General features: G+C 54.1%; 2 protein-coding genes across 2 annotated transcripts in view; both read left to right on the top strand.

Moving 5' to 3' along the window:
• INSRR (insulin receptor-related receptor) overlaps positions 1 to 8,514 on the top strand; it is a 15,963-nt gene extending 7,449 nt beyond the window's left edge. Inside the window, exons 7-21 of the mRNA XM_006775780.1 lie at positions 1,200 to 1,503; positions 2,121 to 2,288; positions 2,379 to 2,574; positions 2,737 to 2,778; positions 2,855 to 3,078; positions 4,195 to 4,331; positions 4,416 to 4,578; positions 4,751 to 4,853; positions 5,249 to 5,301; positions 5,468 to 5,697; positions 6,163 to 6,273; positions 6,410 to 6,569; positions 6,874 to 7,003; positions 7,120 to 7,254; positions 7,512 to 8,514. Coding sequence (XP_006775843.1) covers positions 1,200 to 1,503; positions 2,121 to 2,288; positions 2,379 to 2,574; positions 2,737 to 2,778; positions 2,855 to 3,078; positions 4,195 to 4,331; positions 4,416 to 4,578; positions 4,751 to 4,853; positions 5,249 to 5,301; positions 5,468 to 5,697; positions 6,163 to 6,273; positions 6,410 to 6,569; positions 6,874 to 7,003; positions 7,120 to 7,254; positions 7,512 to 7,812 — 2,457 coding nt within the window. The 3' untranslated portion in view covers positions 7,813 to 8,514. The remainder of the gene's footprint in view (positions 1 to 1,199; positions 1,504 to 2,120; positions 2,289 to 2,378; positions 2,575 to 2,736; positions 2,779 to 2,854; positions 3,079 to 4,194; positions 4,332 to 4,415; positions 4,579 to 4,750; positions 4,854 to 5,248; positions 5,302 to 5,467; positions 5,698 to 6,162; positions 6,274 to 6,409; positions 6,570 to 6,873; positions 7,004 to 7,119; positions 7,255 to 7,511) is intronic.
• A 9,517-nt stretch (positions 8,515 to 18,031) lies between these two features.
• SH2D2A (SH2 domain containing 2A) overlaps positions 18,032 to 20,559 on the top strand; it is a 9,709-nt gene continuing 7,181 nt past the window's right edge. The window contains exons 1-5 of the mRNA XM_015571687.1: positions 18,032 to 18,065; positions 18,186 to 18,209; positions 18,864 to 19,071; positions 19,732 to 19,965; positions 20,417 to 20,538. Of these exons, the coding sequence (XP_015427173.1) occupies positions 18,032 to 18,065; positions 18,186 to 18,209; positions 18,864 to 19,071; positions 19,732 to 19,965; positions 20,417 to 20,538 (622 nt within the window). The remainder of the gene's footprint in view (positions 18,066 to 18,185; positions 18,210 to 18,863; positions 19,072 to 19,731; positions 19,966 to 20,416; positions 20,539 to 20,559) is intronic.

Here is a 20,559-nt window from a genome sequence, read left to right as displayed (position 1 = left end):
GCGGGGACCAGGGGGGCGGGGCGGATCGGGAGCCAAATCCTCCGGACTGACGGCAGCAGAAGGCAGGCTGAGAGGGTTACCCTCTGAGTCTGGGCCTTAAGTCGCACTCCCTGTGGGGTCCACCACCTCTGGCCCCTCCCCTCCCCTCATCCCTCCGTGTGTGGTTTTCACCTCACCCAGGGAAATGGGGCGGGGAGTCAGGACTTCGGAGAGCCAGGGAGAGGCGCCCGCTGGGAAGGCTTGATAATTAAACTCCAATTTACTATGCTAATATTCGGTACTGACCACACGCTCCTGCCCCAGCAGCGGTCTGGGGAGCAGCCACTAATTTGGCCAGTTTTCTATGCAGCTTGGCCAGCATTTCATTAAAGCCTGGCGAAGGAAGGGGGCAGGGACAGACGAGGACAGGCTGCTCTGGGCTTGGGAGAGTGTGCACTGACCAAAGCCCGAGGGCTAGTGCTTAGGCCGCAGGAAGGACTTCCCCAAAAGCGTGGCCAGGACTCAGAAACAGAAATCCTCCCAGGAGAGATGGACTTGGGGTGGCAGGCTGGGAGGGCAGGGGTGAGGGTACTCCCCTCGTATGGTGGAGGGGAGGTGGGAGCCACCTGGCTTAGAAGCAGTTCCTGGGAGTTAAAATTGAGAGGTCGTAGTTGCTCACTGAGCGTAGTTGCTCACTGGCCTGGGAGGAAGGGAGGGAAGTCAATGGTGGGGGGCCTGCTCAGATGGCCAAAGCTCCCCTAGGCCTCAGAGGTAGGTGAAGGTCTCTAGCAAGGGGAGCGGCAGAGTTTGTTAAATACAGATTCCTGGGCCCCACCCTACAGAGTCTGATTCAGTTAGTCCTGGATAAAGCCCATGAACCTGCATTTCTAGCTAGCTCCCAGGTAATACTTAATCTTCTAGTCCCGGAACCATACTTTGAGGAGCACTAACATGGGTTGCAATGTAAATGTCACCCTCGGCTTGTGCAGCTGACAATCTGCACACCTATACTCAAGGGGCAGAGTGTCGTAGAGGTCCTTCAGGAAGCCCCCCACCATCACTGCCTTGCAGGGCAGGTGTGGTGTGCCCCCTCACAGACTATACTGTGGATCCTGCCTCAATCCAGCTCTGAGCAGACACACTCAGTGCCACCAGGCACCTACCCCAAAGGGTGGACGCACATCGGCTTCTGGATGTCCTCATGTGTATTTAAAGAATGACAACAGCAATCCTGGGTTGATTCAGAGAGAAGGGGGCTGCTAGAAGTTGGGGGTGGGGTGTTCAGCCCGTTCCAGAACGCCACGGAGCACATAGGTCCAGATGCCTGTGGGGCCCAGAGCTGGAACCTGCTAGATGTGGAGCTGCCCCTGAGCCGCAACCAGGAGCCAGGGGTGACCTTGGCCCCCCTCAAGCCCTGGACACAGTACGCAGTGTTTGTGCGGGCCATCACGCTGACCACTGCTGAGGACAGCCCCCACCAAGGAGCCCAGAGCCCCATCATCTACCTCCGAACCCTGCCTGCAGGTAGGCCTTTGAGGGAGTGGGAGCTAGATGCCTGGGTCCTAGTGAGGATGAGGGAGTCCAGGCACCAGAAACAGAGATGCTGAGTCACCCAACACCTGGCCCATAGAGGCTGGGAGGCCAGATGCTTGAGTTCTAGAAGGAAGAGGGGGCAGGCTCTGGCCAGGTAGTTCCGTCGGTGAGAGTGTCCTCGGATACACCAGTATTGTGAGTTTGATCCCCAGTCAGGGTGCATACAAGCAATAAATGCATAAATAAGCGGAACAACAAACCTCTATCTCCCCTCTCTCTCTCCCTCCCGCCCTCCTTCCCTCATTCCCTCCCACTCTGTCTAAAAATCAAAGGGGAAAAATATCCTCGGGTGAGGATTAAAAAAAAGAAGAAGAAGAATAGGGGGAATTCTCCTAGATCCTAAGAGGGTGGAGAGTGCAGGGGGAATAACTGGGCCAAATCAAGGGCCTTTGGGGCCGAGGGAAGAACAAAATTGCTCAGTTGTAGGACGAGGAGGTTGGGAGTCACCTATTCCTTGGGAGAAGTGAAGGCTGGACTCAGAGACAGGGGCCAGACAGTATTTGAAAAGGGGCCTGAAGCTTCTCAATGGTACCCTCCTCACACCCCAGCGCCCACCGTTCCCCAAGACGTCATCTCCACGTCCAACTCCTCCTCCCACCTGCTGGTGCGCTGGAAGCCACCGACCCAACGGAATGGCAACCTCACCTACTACCTGGTGCTGTGGCAGCGCCTGGCAGAAGACAGCGACCTCTACCTCAATGACTACTGCCACCGCGGTGCGCGGGGAGGAGGCGTGAGCCCGCGGGGACAGGGCGCCGGCCTGGGGACCGACCGCCAGTCTAACGGCCTCCCTCCCCTGGCGCCAGGCCTGCGGCTGCCCACCAGCAACAGCGACCCCCGCTTCGACCAGGAAGACGGGGAACTCGAGGCGGAGATGGAGCCCGGCTGTTGCCCGTGCCAACACCCACCTCGGGGGCAGGTCTTGCCGCCACTGGAGGCGCAAGAGGCCTCGTTCCAAAAGAAGTTTGAAAACTTTCTGCACAACGCCATCACCATCCCCAAGTGCGCCGGCGGCGGGGCGGGGCTAAGGGGCGGGGCTAGGGGCGGGGCTGGAGGGCGTGTCTTGCCGAGGGTGGGGTGTGCTGGCGGAGCCTGGTTGTGGGTGGGTTTAGAAGCGGTGCACCCCGTCTGCAACCGTGACAGGGCCCTCCCTGGTCTCCCCAGATCCCCCTGGAAGGTGACGTCCATCAATAAGAGCCCTCAAAGGTGAGCAGGGGCGGGGCCAAGGCTGAGGGGTGCGGCCGGGGTGGGGGCGCCTGGCTCTGACTCTCGCCCTCCCTAGGGACTCCTCCGGGAGGCACCGCCGCGCCTCCGGGGACCTCCGACTCGGGGGAAACAGCTCAGATTTCGAGATCCGGGAGGACAAAGTGCCCCGAGAGCGAGCAGTGCTGAGTGGCCTGCGCCACTTCACGGAGTACCGCATCGACATCCATGCCTGCAACCACGCCGCGCACGCTGTGGGCTGCAGCGCCGCCACCTTCGTCTTTGCGCGCACCATGCCCCACAGTGAGTGACCCACCCCACCTTCTACACCCACCACCGACCCCAAGCGCCCTCTCCGATCAGTGCTCCAGCTAGCGAGTTTGAGCTCCAGCTAACCCCAGGGCCTTGCCTTCATCCTCCTCCCCGTCCCCGTAATCCTAGCCTTTCCTCAAACCTCCCAGCTTAGCCCCCTAGAGTTTGTATTTGAAGGAGAGAACATCAGAGAGCGCACTCACTATATGGTATAGCCTACCACACACTAGGCTGTATGGTATAGCCTACCACACACCTACGCTGTATGATATAGCCTACCACACACCTACGCTGTATGGTATAGACTACGACACACCTACGCTGTATGGTATAGCTGTTTGCTCCTAGGTTACAAGCCTGCACAGCATGTTACTGTACAAAACAACACGAATTAAATCAAGCACAAGAGAAAATGCAATCAAGAAGCACAGTAAACACGCAAGATGCAGCAGCCATAACACCGCATACTGTTTGCCAGCGACCATGTTTTATGAGTAGAAAGGGTACCCTCTAAAATAACGACAGCCCGGCTGGGTGGCTCAGTTGATTGGAGCGTCGTTCCCACACACCAAAAAGTTTGCAGGTTTGATTCCTGATCAGAGCACATACCTAGGCTGAAGGTTCAATCTCCTTTGAGGTGATTACAGGAGGCAACCTAGCCATGTTTCTCTCTCACACTGATGTTTCTCTCTCTCTCTCTCTCTCTCTCTCTCTCTCTCTCTCTCAAATCAATAAAAACATATCCTCATGTGAGGATTAAAAATAATAATAATGTGATGACAGAAAGTATATTGTAATAAATACAAAACCAGTACCATAGCGTTTGTTATCATCGCCTATTATGTACTATACACAGTTGTATGTGCTATACGTATATACACTGGCCGCAAAGTAGATTGGTTTACACCCCCATCCCCACAAACATGTGAGTAATGCTCTGTGCTATGACGTTAGGACAGGTACAAAGTCAGTAGCAATAGGAATTTCCCAGCTCTATTATAACCTTATGGGACCCCCACCATATATGTGGTCCGTTATTGACAGAAACATCCCTAAGGGGCACGTGACTGTCCTTGTGGCTGGGCTAGCTGATGCCCCCTCCCGCAGGAGAGGCTGATGGTATCCCAGGGAAGGTGGCCTGGGAGGCGGCCAGCAAGAGCAGTGTCCTCCTGCGCTGGCTGGAGCCGTCGGACCCCAATGGACTTATCCTCAAGTACGAGATCAAGTACCGCCGCTTGGGAGAGGTAGGTACCCCGGAAGGCCCCCTAACCCAGCCCCAGTGTGTGCCTCCATCCTTCTGCCAGCTAGCTGTTCTGTGTTGCCCTCAGGAGGCCACAGTGCTGTGTGTGTCCCGCCTGCGATATGCCAAGTTTGGGGGCGTCCACCTGGCCCTGCTGCCCCCAGGAAACTACTCCGCCAGAGTGCGGGCAACCTCACTGGCTGGCAACGGCTCCTGGACGGAAAGTGTCGCTTTCTACATCCCTGGCTCAGGTACACACAGCCCCTGTCCCAGACCTGTACTCGCAAACAGTGCCACCAGGTCCCTAGGCTCCCCATCCTCACCTTCCGCTGAGGAAAGAGAAGTGTCCTCTACCCTCTGACTTCTCCACCTTTGACCCCACCCTCTGCTGCCCTCTGTTCCTGTCCACTGACTGGCCACCAGAGGAGGAAGACTCCGGGGGGCTGCACCTTCTCACTGTCACCCCCGTGGGACTCATGCTGCTCATCATTCTTGCTGCCCTTGGTTTCTTCTACAGCAAGAAGAGGTAAGAACAGGTCCTACTGGCCCCCAGCCACCTTCTCTCCATGAGCCCTCAGCGTAAAGTCAGTGCAATCAGGAAGGAGTAGATGCTTGGTGTCAGGTGCCTCCTGGGACTGAATAAAAGAGGGAAGTGGGGGCAGGGCTTTGATTAGCTAGGGGTCTAAGGATTAGCTGAGGAGGCAGGAGCCCTCTACACTGTCCTCCCTACTTCCTGGGTCTAAGGATGAAGACCCAGACCAGCTTAGAGAGTGCTTAGAGCTCCCCGAGGGGTCATCCTGACCAGGGCCAAGGGTGTTCAGGACTTCCCTTCTCCTTGCACTGTCCCTCTTCCTTGCCCTCTGATGTTGCTCCTTCCTTCCTGGGTACCTTCCAGCCTGACCCCCTCACCTTCCGTTGCAGAAACAGGACCCTCTATGCCTCTGTGAATCCAGAGTACTTCAGTGCTTCTGATGGTAGGTCGGGGGTGAGTGGACAAGTGGTGTGGACAAGAGACAGGAGGGGTGGAGAGGCAAACTTGCAGGAGACCTTTTTGGAGCAGGCAGCCGTGGGACCTGAGCCCTTCAGAGGCGGAGTGGCAGACAGCAGTATCCTTGCCTTGTGACCCCCACCTCCTCTCAGTGTACATCCCTGACGAGTGGGAGGTGCCTCGGGAGCAGATCTCCATAATTCGGGAACTGGGCCAGGGCTTCTTCGGGATGGTATATGAGGGGCTGGCACAAGGACTTGAGGCTGAAGAGGAGACCACACCTGTGGCCCTGAAGACGGTGAATGAGCTGGCCAGTCCACGAGAACGCATTGAGTTCCTCAAGGAAGCCTCTGTCATGAAGGCATTCAAGTGTCACCATGTGGTAAGGGAGGCTCAGTGGCATTGTCAGGGTCATAATTAGGTAGGAGGATAGTGTCAGGGCTGAGGTCAGGGTACCATCAAGGTCAGGGTTGGGATTGTAGTTAGGACCCTAATTGGTGTAAAGGTCATGGTTGGGGTTAGAGTCAAACCAGGGTCATGGTAGGGTCATGACAGAATCATGGCTAGGGCTGAGATAAGTCATGGTTGGAGTCAATATTGAATGTCAAGATCATGATTGGGATCATGATTGGGATCAGAGTTGGGCCAATCATAAAGACTAGGATGATAGTCAGACATAATCAAGGTCATGGTCATTGTTAGGCCAGGATTAGAGTTATGCTTATGCTTGGGGTTAGGATGAGGTTTGGTGTCTGGGTCAGAGGGTGGTCATAGCAGGCCATGATTTTGGCCAGATGGGTCACGGAGAGCTGAGGGGACCTGCAACGAGGCTCTTTGTTCATCTCAGGTGCGTCTCCTGGGTGTGGTGTCCCAGGGCCAGCCGACTCTGGTCATCATGGAATTAATGACTCGCGGGGACCTCAAGAGCCATCTTCGGTCTTTGCGGCCCGAGGCAGAGGTGAGGACTGGGAGAAGACACTGAGCCAATGAGCTGGAGAGTTAGAGAAAACGCGGGCATCGTTGTGGTGGGTAATCCTTGGTGAGGAGTCCTGCCTCTAGGTTCCTTCGTCACCCGTCCCCTCTCCTGGCTCTAGAATAACCCTGGGCTCCCACGGCCAGCACTGGGAGACATGATCCAGATGGCCGGTGAGATTGCAGATGGCATGGCCTATCTTGCCGCCAAAAAGTTTGTGCACCGAGACCTGGCCGCCCGGAACTGCATGGTGTCCCAGGACTTCACCGTCAAGATTGGGGGTATGGAGGGTGCCGGGCAGGTGGGGCAATCTGAGGAATTGAGAGACTCCTCCTAAGCTAGGTACCCAAGGACCCAGGCCTGGTCCACAGCTCTGTCCTTGGTAGTCCTTCCCCTCCCCCCCGAGTCTCAGTCTCCCTGTCCAAGTACAAAAGGGTCGGATGGGAGAGTCTCTGATATACTTAGAGCCCTCACTTTCCAGGATTCTCAGAGACTCTGGAGGTGGAGAGAGTGGGAGAGGTATTCCTGCAGCGGGAGCTGGTTAAGGCTCTGCTGCTCCACACCCTCTCTCCGCTTGCTTTCCAGATTTCGGGATGACTCGAGATGTGTATGAGACAGACTACTACCGCAAGGGCGGGAAGGGGCTGCTGCCCGTGCGCTGGATGGCTCCCGAGTCCCTCAAAGATGGAATCTTTACCACCCACTCGGATGTCTGGTGGGGCCTGGCTGGAGCAGAGGGCTCGGGGGATGTGGAGGTGGGGTCTGGGGAGAGGCCTGGGTGCAATCCCTCATGAAGGGTGCTGGGTTCAAGCCCTCCTGTGTGTCCTCCAGGTCCTTCGGCGTGGTGCTCTGGGAGATCGTGACCCTGGCTGAACAACCCTACCAGGGTCTGTCCAACGAGCAGGTGCTCAAGTTTGTCATGGATGGTGGGGTCCTGGAGGAGCTAGAGAGCTGTCCCTTTCAGCTGTGAGTCACCCAGCCTGCCCCTTCCACATCCCTGCTCTGCCTACCCCCGTCCCCTGCCCTGGGACCTGGTCTACCTCCTCTGATGCTTTCACTTCCACTGATGCCCAGCTCTGAGCCCAATTCTAAACCCCCATTATGATGCCCATTTACTCCCCTGTGACCACACCCCCACCCCCCCACAACTCATCCTGACTGACCTTCTCAGTACAAGAGGCAGGGGATGTAGACCCTCTGACGCTGCCCTCCCACCCCACCAGGCAGGAGCTGATGAGCCGCTGTTGGCAACAGAACCCACGCCTGCGACCAAGCTTCACCCACATCCTGGACAGCATTCAGGAGGAGCTGCGGCCTTCCTTCCGCCTCCTTTCCTTCTACTACAGCCCAGAGTGCCGGGGGCCCCGGGCTTCCCTCCTGCCCCCTGAGGCGGAGCCCGACTCCCCACCGTCCCCAAAAGGGGCTTCCTCAGACTGCAGCCCTCAAAACGGGGGTCCGGGGCACCGAGGCGCACTCCCTTCCCTGTCTGATTGGCCCCCCACGGGCAGAGAGGAAGGGCTCTGACCTTTGTGGCTGAGAGATGTGCGGGCTTTCATACCCCCTGACCATGGGGTGGCCAAGGGAGGGGCAGGCAGCAGGGGCAGGCAAGGTGGGGGGTGGTCAGAGCAGACTCACTGAGTCCTCCCTGAGGAAGGCAGCAAGGTCCCAGCAGGAGCGGAGACGAGGCCCTCACCGAGCCCGTACTCAGACTAAGAAGCGTGGGCCTGTCCACCCCAGAGGTCTTGTTGGGAGAACCCCACCCTCAGCCCTCAGGTCTCTGTGGACATCTGGGGCCATCAACACACTTGAAACCAGATAAGTGACCAGAATGGGCCTGGACCCTTCTCTGTCCATGTTTGGGCTGCTGGAAGGATGGTCCACATAACTGCCTTTCTCACCACTGCGTGTCACCGCCTACCCTCTGCCTCAGAGCCCAGGGGGAACGGTTCTCAGCCCGGCCCTTAGGCCTGCCCTCACTTCCTCCTCTCCTTTGCCATCACAGGGATTTCCAAGCTTGGTGCTCCTCTGTCCTCTTCCCCTGGAAAATCCCTTGGAGTGAATCACCCCACCCCTCCCAGTCTCATCCCCTCAATCTCCCTCAGACCCTTCGATTATTAAGGCTTTAAGAGGTTTGCTTCCTCCCTGCCCTCACTCCTGCCCCCACCCCTCCCCTCTCCGGGGAAGCCACAATAAATGCCAATGTCTGTTTGTACCCTGGTCCCCAGCGGCCCATTGTCTCTTCATCTCTACGGGGTTAACGCTGGATGAGCTTCCTCCCTCCCTCCTTCCGTGGAGATCTGAGGTGGTGACCCCGAAGCAGGGATAGGGGATGAATACACTGCTGTCAAGCACCACCTCCGGAGGACCTGAGCAGCCAGAGTTGCCATGGCAGGGAAGCAGGACCATCCCAGTGTCTGAGCTCAGGCAGCAGAAGTGGCTGAGCTAGCAGGGGACCCGGTATCTGGCCTCTCAGCCTCACCAACCCATCCTGACACCTCATCTTGAAGTTTTCCCTTGCTGCCTCCATGGGCAGACATGGTTTGAAGTGGGCAGAAGAGGGGGCGGGGGAGCGCCTTGAGGACATCACCAGTCCCTGCTCAGTGCCACTCAGGGAGGCAGGAGACACAAATCAGACCAGAGTCTGTGTGTCTGGCGCCCCTCCCCCAGCAGAGACGCCCTGGAGGCAGGTTGAAGGAGCACAGGGGAGTTCATTTCCCAGCTCTTATGCCAGGGCCATCCGGGCATTTGAAGGGAAAGAACCACAGATGGATGACTTAAAACCTTGGTGAAGGGGGGCAGCGGAAGGGGTTAGTCATAGCTCAGGACTTTTTAGCATCCTGTACCAGCGTTTCCTGCATCCAGATTCTCAGGGCGATAGCTCCTGCTGCCACACGCTGCCATACGCTGCCAGAGGCTGCCATACGCTGCCACTCCCTGCCACACACCTGGAGTCTGAAGAGATGTGCTCACTCCAGCAGCTGTCCCACAAACCACAGCTCATTAAGGCAGGGCCTGAGTGGACTGGGCATGAGTCTATGACAATTTCATATCACCCTGGCCCTGGCACTAAGGACCTCCTGTCCCCCACCCCTGCCCTGACCCACTTGTCATTGGAAGCTGAAGCAACAGTGGCCCCTAATGGTTGCTGGCGGAACCACAGCTTAGGGGGAAAAGATTGTCTCTCCTCTGTGTTTTGGGTCTCAGAGAGGCCTCCAACAGGTAGAAGGCAGGAGATATTCCACACAGAAACCCAGGATCTGAGACTCACACAGAGCACACAGGCGCCCCTGAACTTGCAAAGGCCCGGAGGGCAGCAGTGGGCTCAAGCCTCCCATCTCCACCCATGCCCCCTAACCTCCACAGTGCTGGACCCTGCACGCCCAGGAAGGCTGGTTATCTGAATATGGAGGGGCTTAAGGAAGGGACTGGATGCAGAAGGAAAGAGAGCTTCAGAAAAATTCTGTCTGTGCTCCATCTCCAAAGATGAGCAGGTGGTGGCTGGCCAAGAACTTTGGGGAGAAGGATGAAGGGATGCTAGAATACAAACTCTACTGCCAACCACACCCTAGGAAAGAAGTGGATTAACCAAGGTAGCAGGAGGGATGGGGGTTAGACTTCAGAAGGGACTTCCCAACTATACAGGGGAGTTGTGTGGAGGGGAGGAGAGTCTCCTCACCCAGAGACAGCTGGGAGGGAGGGATGGACACTTACCACAGAGGCATAAAGGAAACGCAGTGACTAAAAGGGAGATCCCAGAAACACCCTCCATGGTTCCATGCTCTTAGGTCAGCTCCATAGCACTGTGCCCCCTCCAGGTCCAAAGAGCTTGTATGGCAGGGCACCAGGTCTTCGATGCCCAGCCAGGGGCATCTCATCATTCTAACTTCTGCAGAAGTCATTTCTATGCTATCATGCACAAATCTCCCTTCTCACCGTCATGGTCTTTGGAAGAAAAACTTGAGAGAATTTTTCTGAAGCATAACCAACTATATGCCTTGAAGATGGCAGATGAACAAGAATTTGTGTCCCCTGCGGGCATCAGTGCTAGTGTACAGACACTCACTGATGTCAGTGATGGTTCCGTACATTTCAGTCCATAAGGACAAAGTCGCTTCATCCCCTTGCCTTGCAGACAGTAGCTTCCTTTAATACGTCCCGAGAGCTATTTTTTACTAAAGATAAATGATACCTACAATTAATCTTATTTTTTGCCTTTATTTTTCAACAAGAAGATTCATAATACTTCCTGAAACCTTTCCAGTCCACCAAATTCAAAATGGCTCCCATTGGGGGAATTTTTTAAATATTTGTACTGATGTTTTGAGAGGAAAGGAGAGTGAGAGAGAGAGAAACATCAATGATGAGAATCATTGATTGTCTGTCTCCTGCATGCCCCCCACTGGGGATCGAGCCTGCAACCCAGGCATGTCGCCTGACCGGGAGTCAAACCATGACCTCCTGGTTCATAGGTCAACCCTCAAACCAGTGAACCACGCAGCTGGGCCCTTTTGGGGAAATTTGACATCTATGTTTAGGAACTGCTTGGTATAAAGTCTCAGATACACTATTATACTTAAAACTCAATTGTAGGAATTTTCATATGAGTTTGATGAGAAACACTGAGGAATTGCCAATAAATGATAGATTTTATAACACAGAAACAACTTAAAATAGCATATCATGCCCATGGTCCCGAGAAAACCATTTGTGTAAATAAATAACTGCTATTAATAAGAACAAGGAGGAAAAGGATGGAAAAAAACGCTTACCCCTTATAAGCACTTGTCTTTCTTATACTTTCAAGTCTGCTTACCTTTTCTACTGAAACTTTTCCAGTTTCTTAGGTGCCAAAATGTATGCCTTCCTATGAGCCCGAGTCTGTCCAGCCAGTATAGGGTGCTGGATGGGATGACAGGGAGCAGTCGACCGTGGACCTTCCCCTGCCTGGTGTGAAGAATGCCGTGGGAGTTCCTCCTGGTCTCCAAGCTGTTTGCCTTTGTCTCCAACCTTCTGCTGGGGGATAGAACAGGGAGATGTTAGCACAGGGCCACGGCCCCACAGCAAAGGTCTCCTTCGTTCCTGCTAGAGGCTCCCGGGCACCACCCTGGGGCCAACACTGCCTGCCCCAGGAGTGAGAGGTGGGTTTTGGTTTCCTCCTCCCCATCATTGTCTTTTCCCAGGTGTCAGAAGGTGTGAGCACCTGGGCCCTCTCCTGTTGCCTGCCACGAGTAAGAGCCCCGCTGGGCCACTTGTCGAAAGGAGTCGCTAGTGAGTGGACACGAGTGGCACTGTCCACCCCTGGAGAGGATGAGGGAGGATGAACAGGTACCCGATTAGGAATCCAGGCTGGTAAGGCTACGATGGAGACAGAGCAGAGGGGACTGTGAGGGCCTGGCACATGGTCAGAGGGAAGGAGACGGCACGTGGTGAGGCCTTGGGTAGACAGTCAGGGACTTGAGGTTAAGTCCTCAGCCACCCTGATGCTGATGGAACTAAGGCCCAAAAGATTCGGGAGGCAATGCAACATGCTCAGACTTCACAGGAGAAGTCTGTCACCGAGTGAAAGAGTCAATTCAGGCTTCACAGACGGTATTTGCATCCGTCACTCCGAACGAAGCCACGGAAAGCTGTATGGAACAGTCCCTTCTGTGGGCACTTGGTTGCCTGACAGTGCGTTTCTAGATCTGGCATTTTAACAAAATCTGTGCAAAGGGTGTAGGTGACATCCCTAGGTCTGCTTTCAAAGGAGTTTTCCAAGTGCCTGTTTTATTTATGAATGTCTCTTTGGTATACATTTTTTATAAACTCTAAGCAGACTCTATCAGTTGCCACCGTTAACCATTTTACACTTCGGTTAAAACAGTTTTCCCTCCGCTGTAAATATGATACAGAATTAATGAGAAAATGTCTTAGTTTTTAAAGAAACCGTTTTCCTTAGTTCGTGAAAAACATTATAGAAATAAAGCAGAATATTGACATCATAATAGCACAAGATGACATTCTTATCAAGTGAACAGGCACAAGACAGATTTCTAAGAAAGTTCACATCAGAAACAGTGACTATGGGAGATTGCCGTATGGCACGGAAAGTAGACAGATTTGTCCTCCATAGGAATTACTGAGAGGGAATGAAGACTTCAGATGAGAGAGAGGGAAGGGGCTGAGGGACAAGGGAGGACAATGCAGCTTATTTTCGGCCCTTGGGGCAGGATGGTGGGGGAAGGCGCTGGACGTCCAAGGACTGGCTATGTGATGTGACCTTAGGCAAGTCATTTCGCCTCTCAGATCACTGACACATTCTCTCTCAAGTGGATTTTCACACATGCACACATGCACTCACATACACACACATGCACACGCATGCACGCACGCACACATGCATTGGAACTGGAAAGCTCTTCCCAGCATAAGGAATGACTGATATTGGAGATTATTCTGAGCAGGTGGGGAACAGCAGGCTCACAGGACCTGGAGGGTGTGTCTAGGCTGGGAAAGAGAGGAGGGTGAGGGCCCCGCGGGGAAGAATGTGGGGGGGGCCTTCGGGGTGTGATGGTCCACACTCAGACTGGGAAGCAAAGCTGGACAGAGGACGTGGGGGTGGGATGGGAAAGGCAAGAGGCGTGGTACTGAGGAATGAGGGGTGCGTGAGAGCCACTAGAGGTGGAGGCTGATCCTGCGGCGTTGGGAGGGGAGGGTGCCCCCTTCACTTTTTATGGCCCCAAAGACACTGCAAGCAAAGGGCTGTTTTGGCTGGGGCGTAGGGGGCAGGCAGAGTTGCCAGGAAATCTCTGAGAAGTGTCTGCCTTTCTCTATCTCCTGCCTGTCTTTATTTCCCCAGACACAAAACATGCTGCCCATCCCAAGTTCACAACAACCGACTCTGGTTCAGCCCAGAACGTGGAGGAAAGACATTCTTGGACAATGCATGTGGGTCAGACTCCGTGGCACCCAACCAGGTAGAGAGAGGGGAGGGCCAGGCTGCCGGCTCCTCCGGCCTCACCCCCCTCCCCCGCACCCTCCACCACCCGCCCAGGGAGGCTCCTTTTGAAAGCAAACTGCGTGTTTTTCACTCTATAAATAATGTATGTGCTTTTACAATCATAAAGAGAAGATACAGATAAGCAGAAACAAGATATAAATCACCCACAGCCCCACCTCCCAGATGTGCATTGACACTTCCAGATGTTCTTCTGCGTCGGTCCGAGCAAAGGCCAACAATGGCCCGCATAATATTTGTCACTTGCAGGGCAGCGTGCCCTTCTCTCCCTGGCACCGACTGGGCTCCTGCAGCGTCTAGTTACAGGCTCTCACAATTAGACTACGACAATCATTTCTACGTGCTCTGCAGCTTACAAAGCACTTGCTGCTTCTTATCAGATTTCAGCCCGTGGCCTTCCCGCATGCAGGTCTCTCCCTGGTGTGACTCTGTTACCTTCATCCTTCCTGCTTCGGCGGCAGTGAGCCCACCCTGCCTGCCACTCTGAGAGATGGACACTGGTGGCCCCTCGCTTCCATCGCACTGCTCCCTGCCTGACTCAGCTGTCAACCTCTGCCCTGCTGTCCACTCTCTCCTTCTCTGCCTGCCAGAGAGAGAGAGAGAGTCCTCAGCTCAGAATCTTTCTCCACCTTCTCAGAACTTCTCCCCTGCTGCCACCTTCCCTCTCCCCCTGCACCTCTGCCTAGTCCCCTGTCCTGTGAAATCACGCATCAGGACCAGCCCAGCACAACCTGAGATGGGGGGGAACCTGAGTGACCCTCTGCCCCCTCCGGATGTGCCCCGCCCCCAACACAAGGCCTCCATGTGATCTCCAGGCCGGTGCTCACCAGTGGGGGTGGGGGCGCACCCAAGAGAGCAAAAGGGCAGGTGGGTGCGACTGAGGCTACGTCTCTTGGCCTGGATCTCCGTTTTCCCACTTGTAACGTGGTGCCAGGTAATCCTCAGATAACACAAGGCCGGCCCTTGGCGGTTACTTATCAAATAGTAATTTATTATACAAGGTAATCGTAGGCTATTGGTAAAGTCCGGACACAAAGGAAGGGCTGGTAAAGACAAAACCTCATCGGTTTTGTTCCCTGACAGCAGACAAGAGGAGCAAAAAAGCGAAGAAAGGTATTGGTTCTATCAGAAGCATGCATCATCCTAGCTACACTGGACACAGATCTCAGACGCCCTCGGTCACCACCTCCTTCCCAAAAGCCCTGGTCTGCCGCTTGCTGGCAAGGACACGATGTTGCATCCTGGCACTAAGAGAGGGGCACAGCATTCATCTGGCCTCTGAATTTTGGAGGCAAGGTAGGCTGTGCTTGAGAACACCACTTCAAGCTAATCATTGGGGGACACCGAAGGCCGCCAGCTTCAAGTGCACCCCAGATTCAAGTGCCCCTGCAGCAGCCCTGGGCTGCGAACCAGCTGCTCTGGCTCTTGGGCCTTGTGACCCAGCATGTCCAGTGGTGCTAGACACGCCGGTGGCAGAGCAGGATGCTGTGTGCAAGGTAGGCTGTGCTTGAGAACACCACTTCAAGCTAATCATTGGGGGACACCGAAGGCCGCCAGCTTCAAGTGCACCCCAGATTCAAGTGCCCCTGCAGCAGCCCTGGGCTGCGAACCAGCTGCTCCGGCTCTTGGGCCTTGTGACCCAGCATGTCCAGGGGTGCTAGACACGCTGGTGGCAGAGCAGGATGCTGTGTGGAGTCTCTGGCAAGTTCTGATGGAGAATTGCAGCACATGCCCTGAGGTTCTGGAACAAGGTCATGCCCTCGCTGACAGAGAATATGTGCTACCTCTGGACCAGGCTGAGCTGCTCCAGAATGTACCAGTAATTGCATGAGGCCTGGCCAGGTAGCTCAATTGGTTAGAGCATCGTCCTAATATGCCACGGTTGCAGGTTTGATCCCTGGTCTGGGCACATATAAGAATCAACTAATGAATGCACAAATAAGCAGAACAACAAACCAAAGTGTTCCCCCCCCAATCACGCCCCTCTCTAAAAATCATTTATTTTTGCCTCCCCTTCTCTTGCCTTTGGGGTCAAAATCATAAAATGTTCTCTATGACCAAGGTCCATAAGTTTAGTACCTATGTTTTCTTCTATGTACTTTACTGTTTCAGATCATATATTTAGGTTTTTGATCCATTTTGAATTAATTTTTGTACAAGAGGACAAACTATAATCTAGTTTCATTCTTTTGTGTGTGGCTTTCCAGTTTTCCCAGCACCATTTATTGAAGAGGCTTTCTTTACACCATTGTGTGCTTTTGGCTACTTTGCTGAAAATTATCTGCCCATATAATGTAGTTTTATTTCTGGGCTCTCAATTCTGTTCCATTGGTCTCTGTGTCTGTTCTTTTGCCAAGGCCTTGCTGTTTTGATTATCATAACTGTGTAGTATAATCTGAAATCAGATTGTGTGATAGCTTCATTCTTTTTTCCCAGAATTGCTTTGGCTATTCGGGGTCTTTTGTGGTTCCATACAAATCTGACGATTTTTTATTCTATTTCTTTTAAAAATTACATTGGTCCCTAACCAGTTTGGCTCAGTGGGTAGAGCGTCAGCCTGTAGACCAAAGGGTCCCGGTTTGATTCCAGTCAAGGGCACATATCAGTACCTTGTCTCTATTTTTTTAATTATATATTTTTAAAAATGCTTTTTTATTGATTTCAGAGGTAGGAAGGGAGAGAGACAGAGAGAAACATCAATGATGAGAAAAAATCATAGATTGACCGTCTCCTACATGTCCCACACTGGGAAAGGTCTTTTGTGGTTCCATACAAATCTGACGATTTTTTATTCTATTTCTTTTAAAAATTACATTGGTCCCTAACCAGTTTGGCTCAGTGGGTAGAGCGTCAGCCTGTAGACCAAAGGGTCCCGGTTTGATTCCAGTCAAGGGCACATATCAGTACCTTGGTTGCAGGCTCCTCCCTGGCCCGGGCCTTGGTCAGGGAGTGTGCAGGAGGCAACAAATTGATGTGTTTCACTCATATCGATGTTTCTCTCTGTCTTTCCCTCCCTCTTCCACTCTCCCTAAAAAATCCATGGGAAAATATCCTCGGGTGAAGATTAACAACAACAACAAAAATGACATTGGGATTTTGATGATTGTATTAAATCTGTATATTTCTTTGGGTAATATGGCCATAATATTTATTTTTTTAATATGTTTTTATTGATTTCAGAGAGGAAGAGAGGGAGAGGGGGGAGAGAGAGAGAGAGACAGAGAGAGAGACAGAGAGAAACATCAATGATGAGAAAAAATCATAGATTGACCGTCTCCTACATGTCCCACACTGGGAAAGGAGCTTGCAACCTGGGCATGTGCTCTGACCAGGAATCAAATCCTGACCTCCTGGTTCATGGGTCAACACTTAACCACTGAGCCACACTGGTGGGGCTGGCCATTTTAATTATGTTGATTCTTCCAATCCATGAACATGGAATAGCTTTCAATTTCATTGTCTTTTTCAATCTCTTTTAGTAATGCTTTGTAGTTTTCAGTATATAGGTCCTTCACATCCTCTGTTTCTCTTTTGGTTGCAATTGCAAAAGGAATTCTTTATTTCATTTCATTTTCTGAAGTTTCAGAAACTTGTTAGTACATAGGAAAGCAGTGGATTTTTATACACTAATTTTATATCCTGCAAATTTACTGTATTTGTTTATTGTTTCTAACAGTTTTTTTGGTGGAGTCTTTAGGGTTTTCTATAAACAGCATCATGCCACCTGACATCTTGAAACAAGATCCTTTTTCTCTCTGGGTTCTTTGCACCAAGAACAGTGCCTGGCACGTAGTCAAGGACCGTTGGCCTAAATCACGGTGAGATTAGTAAGAGATCTAGATCCTGCTCCAACTCTGTCACCACCTTCTGAGACACTGAAAACCCTGGCGAAGGCACTTCTCTGAGCTTCAGTTTCCCCTTCTGGAAAATGGGGGTCATGTTCCCGGGGTCCCCTTCTCATTCGCGAGGGGTCAAATGAGAGAGAATGGGATTGGTCCTCTAGTGCAGCAGGAGACACAGCCCCCTGCGAGACATCAGCATTGAAGTCTAACAACTGCTAACAGTGTTACTACTAAGACAGTCTGCCTAGTTGGAGGGAATTCTCCCTCCTTCCTCTAGGATTGCCTGGTTTGCCCTAACCACTTCTGTATCTGTTGGAGGATGAAGCCAGGCCCCCTCCTCCCTACCCTTTGTCTCACAGATTTCATAAACCTCAAAATGTCCTTCCAGTAGTCTGACCTACGTCCTTCCTGTTGCAGCCCTGCCTGCTCCCCTCCTCAGGTGTCCCAAGAACATCCTGAGTATAAATCTCCAGGGAGTCCGAAGCCTGAGCACCTTGTAGGGCTTATCGCCCTAAGGTTGATATCCCCACTGCCACTGCTCAGAGCAGAAGCTGAGACGGAGACAGAGAGAGAGAAAGGGAAGTCCCCGTCTGGAGTGAGGGAGTAAAGAAAGAATCAGGGGGGATCGAGGTCAGATAGCAGAATGGACTTCCTAACACCCAGACAGAGCGACTGACACAAACACCCACCACCACACCACCACCACCTTCAGCTGCCTGGCTTCCGGGGGAGGGACGACCGTCTTATGGCTTTCCATGACGTGGGTGCTCTGCTAGGGCTAGGGTTGTGGGTAGAGCGACATTTCCTGCCCAGGGGGCAGGGGGAGAGAAGAGTTGCTGAGTGTGCACACATTTTGAGAACACAGACACACACCCGGCTCCCGGGCTCCTTCTCAGGCTGCCCCATGGAGCTCCCCCTGGCCCAGATAAGCCCCCAAGGTAAGTGTGATGTTTAAGAATGTGGGTGGGAGGGGACAAGGAGGCCCCCGGGCCAGAACCCTCCCACAAGCCAGAGCTGGCAGGGGGCCCACCACCCCTTCTCCTTCTCTGGGACTGCAGGTCCCCTCAGCCCTGAGAACAAAGGTGACAGGGTCTGCTGTGTGCTTCTTAGGGGGGAGGGAAGAGGAATGGGGGAAGCCGGGGGACCCTAGGCCAGAAAGAGGGGCTGCACTGAAGAGATCTGCCTAGCCCGGCCAGCATGGCTCAGTGGTTGAGCGTCAACCTATGAACCAGGAGGTCACAGTTCAATTCCCAGTCAGGGCACATGCCCAGGTTGCTGGCTCGATCCCTGGAGGGGACCTTCACGAGACAGCCAATCGATGATTCTCTCTCACCTTTGATGTTTCTCCCTCTCTCTCCCTCTCTTTTCCTCTCTGAAATCAATAAAAAAAAAAGATACTTTTTAAAATAAAGAGATCTGCCTCAGCTCCCTGATTGTGGGACTGACTTCCAGGCCACCAGACTACCAGCAGACATCCACCTTCTTTCCGGGTGCCCAGTTGTCCCCAACAAGCCCCTCTGCTGCCTCCGCCCCTCTTCGCCCCATTGGCTCCATACTCCTCTTACCTGATAAACTCCCCGTCTCCCCCCACTGTCCTACCTGCATTGCTCCTGCTGTCGTGACTGCGCCTGTCCTCCGGGTCCCTGGTCAGAGGCACCTCTCAGCCTGGGGGAGGGTGGGCAGCAGAGAGAGGCAGTCCCTCACTGAGAGCCCCTCCGTCCTCTTTGTGCCAACAGGAAGTCACAACACCCCCCCTCCGACCTTCACCACCTTCCAGCCCTTGGACTTCACTCAAAAAAGCTGCCAGGGCTTGCCTAAGGAGACCAGACTCCAGGCCCTGCAGGCTGGAGAGGCCCCGTTCAGCCCCAGAGCCCCAGATGTCCACGCTGCGGTGAGTAGGAACCTGGGGTGCAGCTCCTTCATCTGCTCCCAAGCCTCCCAGGGGTGAGGACACACAGACGGACAGAGGCCAACGGGAGAAAGCAGGAGCAGTCTGGGGCTGCCTGCAGGGCAAGGGCACAGAGAGGAAAAGGAGGTGGGAAGTCCCTCCTTCGTGTGCTGAACTGCTCCTCGGTCCCTGGGAAGCTCAGCTGAGTCCCCAGGTGACCAAGGCACAGTGAGGGTATCGAGTCCTGGAAGCAGGACTCCTTCACCCGCGGCTTTTACTCGCCTGGCACATACATGCCCAGCTCAGTCCCTCTAGCCTGCCCAGTGGTTAGAAGGTCCTCCCTGCCAACCTGTGCAGTCCCTCCTCCTGTAGGGTGAGCTCTCCCTCATTCTGGCCTCTGGGGTGACCTCCAGCATCACTGTCTTCATCCTTCAGGCCAGGGCATGACTTTCTGCCTGTCTGGAAGACTTCACCCCCATTTAGGCACAATTTAACAGCTTACTGCTCCTGGCTTCAAGGCCAAGAGGGAAGTAGAAAGAAATATCCCTGAAACCAGACAGCGGGGGAGCTGAAGACGGGATTTAAGTTACACTTTGGGAAGGACTTTCTGGGCAATTAGACTTAAAATAGGCAACTGGGATGGGGGCTGGAGCTTCCTCCCACGCCCAGGAGGGTCTGGGGTAAGAATGAGAAGGTGGCCGCTGGCCTGGAGTCAGGAGAGGGCCCACGAATCATGGCGACCTTCCCTCCTTGAACCCTAACCAGGCCTCTCCCCAGGCCCCGGGGGCTGCCTCCAGTCAAGAGGACACTGGGAAAGCTGAGGAGGTGCCTGCGGAAGGGGGCCAGGCCCTGCAGGCCGAGACCCGGGCTTGGTTCCAGAGGACCCAGGCCCGTGGGCTCCTGCAGCGCGGGGCAGCCCCTCCTTGGTTCCACGGCTTCATCACTCGGAGGTGAGTCACCCGGAGGAAACGGCCCAGGGAGGGGCGGGGGCAAGGCCTGCTCCCAGCCTCGGGCGTAGATTGGGCTACAAGTCCAGGCCATGACTCCTGGAGGCTCCCAGGCCACTCCCCAAGGCATCTCTCCGGGAGGAGGTGGTTGGAGAGGCTCCAGCCCACCCCCCTGTGCCTCAGTCTCCCCTCTGTACCACAGACTCAGTTGTCCTCCTGTATCTAAGCCCTCTAATCCTCATGGTTTCCACCTGCCTCTCTCTCCCGCCATCTTTACCTCCTCTTTCTTGCCGCCCTTGCAGTTCCTACCTCCTCCTCCATTTCTACGTCACTTCTGTCAGCTTGACTTTTGACATCTAGAAGTCTATTCCATCCCTGTTGGTGCGGCCGCAACACCACCCCCAGAGCCGCCACCACCTCACTCTCCGCTCCCCCAACCCCTACTCCCCGCCAGCCCACAACCAGCCCACAACCAGCTGCCCTTCCAGGATGGGGCCCGGAGGACGCAGGGCTGGGAGTCGTCCTGGGTGGGACCTCTGGGTCCCGTCCACGCCCAGGCCCTGCGGCGGAAAAGCGGTGCCCACATCCTCTCTCCCA

The sequence above is a fragment of the Myotis davidii genome, unplaced genomic scaffold, assembly GCF_000327345.1.
Source record: "Myotis davidii unplaced genomic scaffold, ASM32734v1 scaffold208, whole genome shotgun sequence".
In the NCBI taxonomy this organism is placed as follows: domain Eukaryota; kingdom Metazoa; phylum Chordata; class Mammalia; order Chiroptera; family Vespertilionidae; genus Myotis; species Myotis davidii.
The sequence above is the reverse complement of the archived record's forward strand: the minus strand, read 5'-3'. Positions and strand labels throughout refer to the sequence as shown.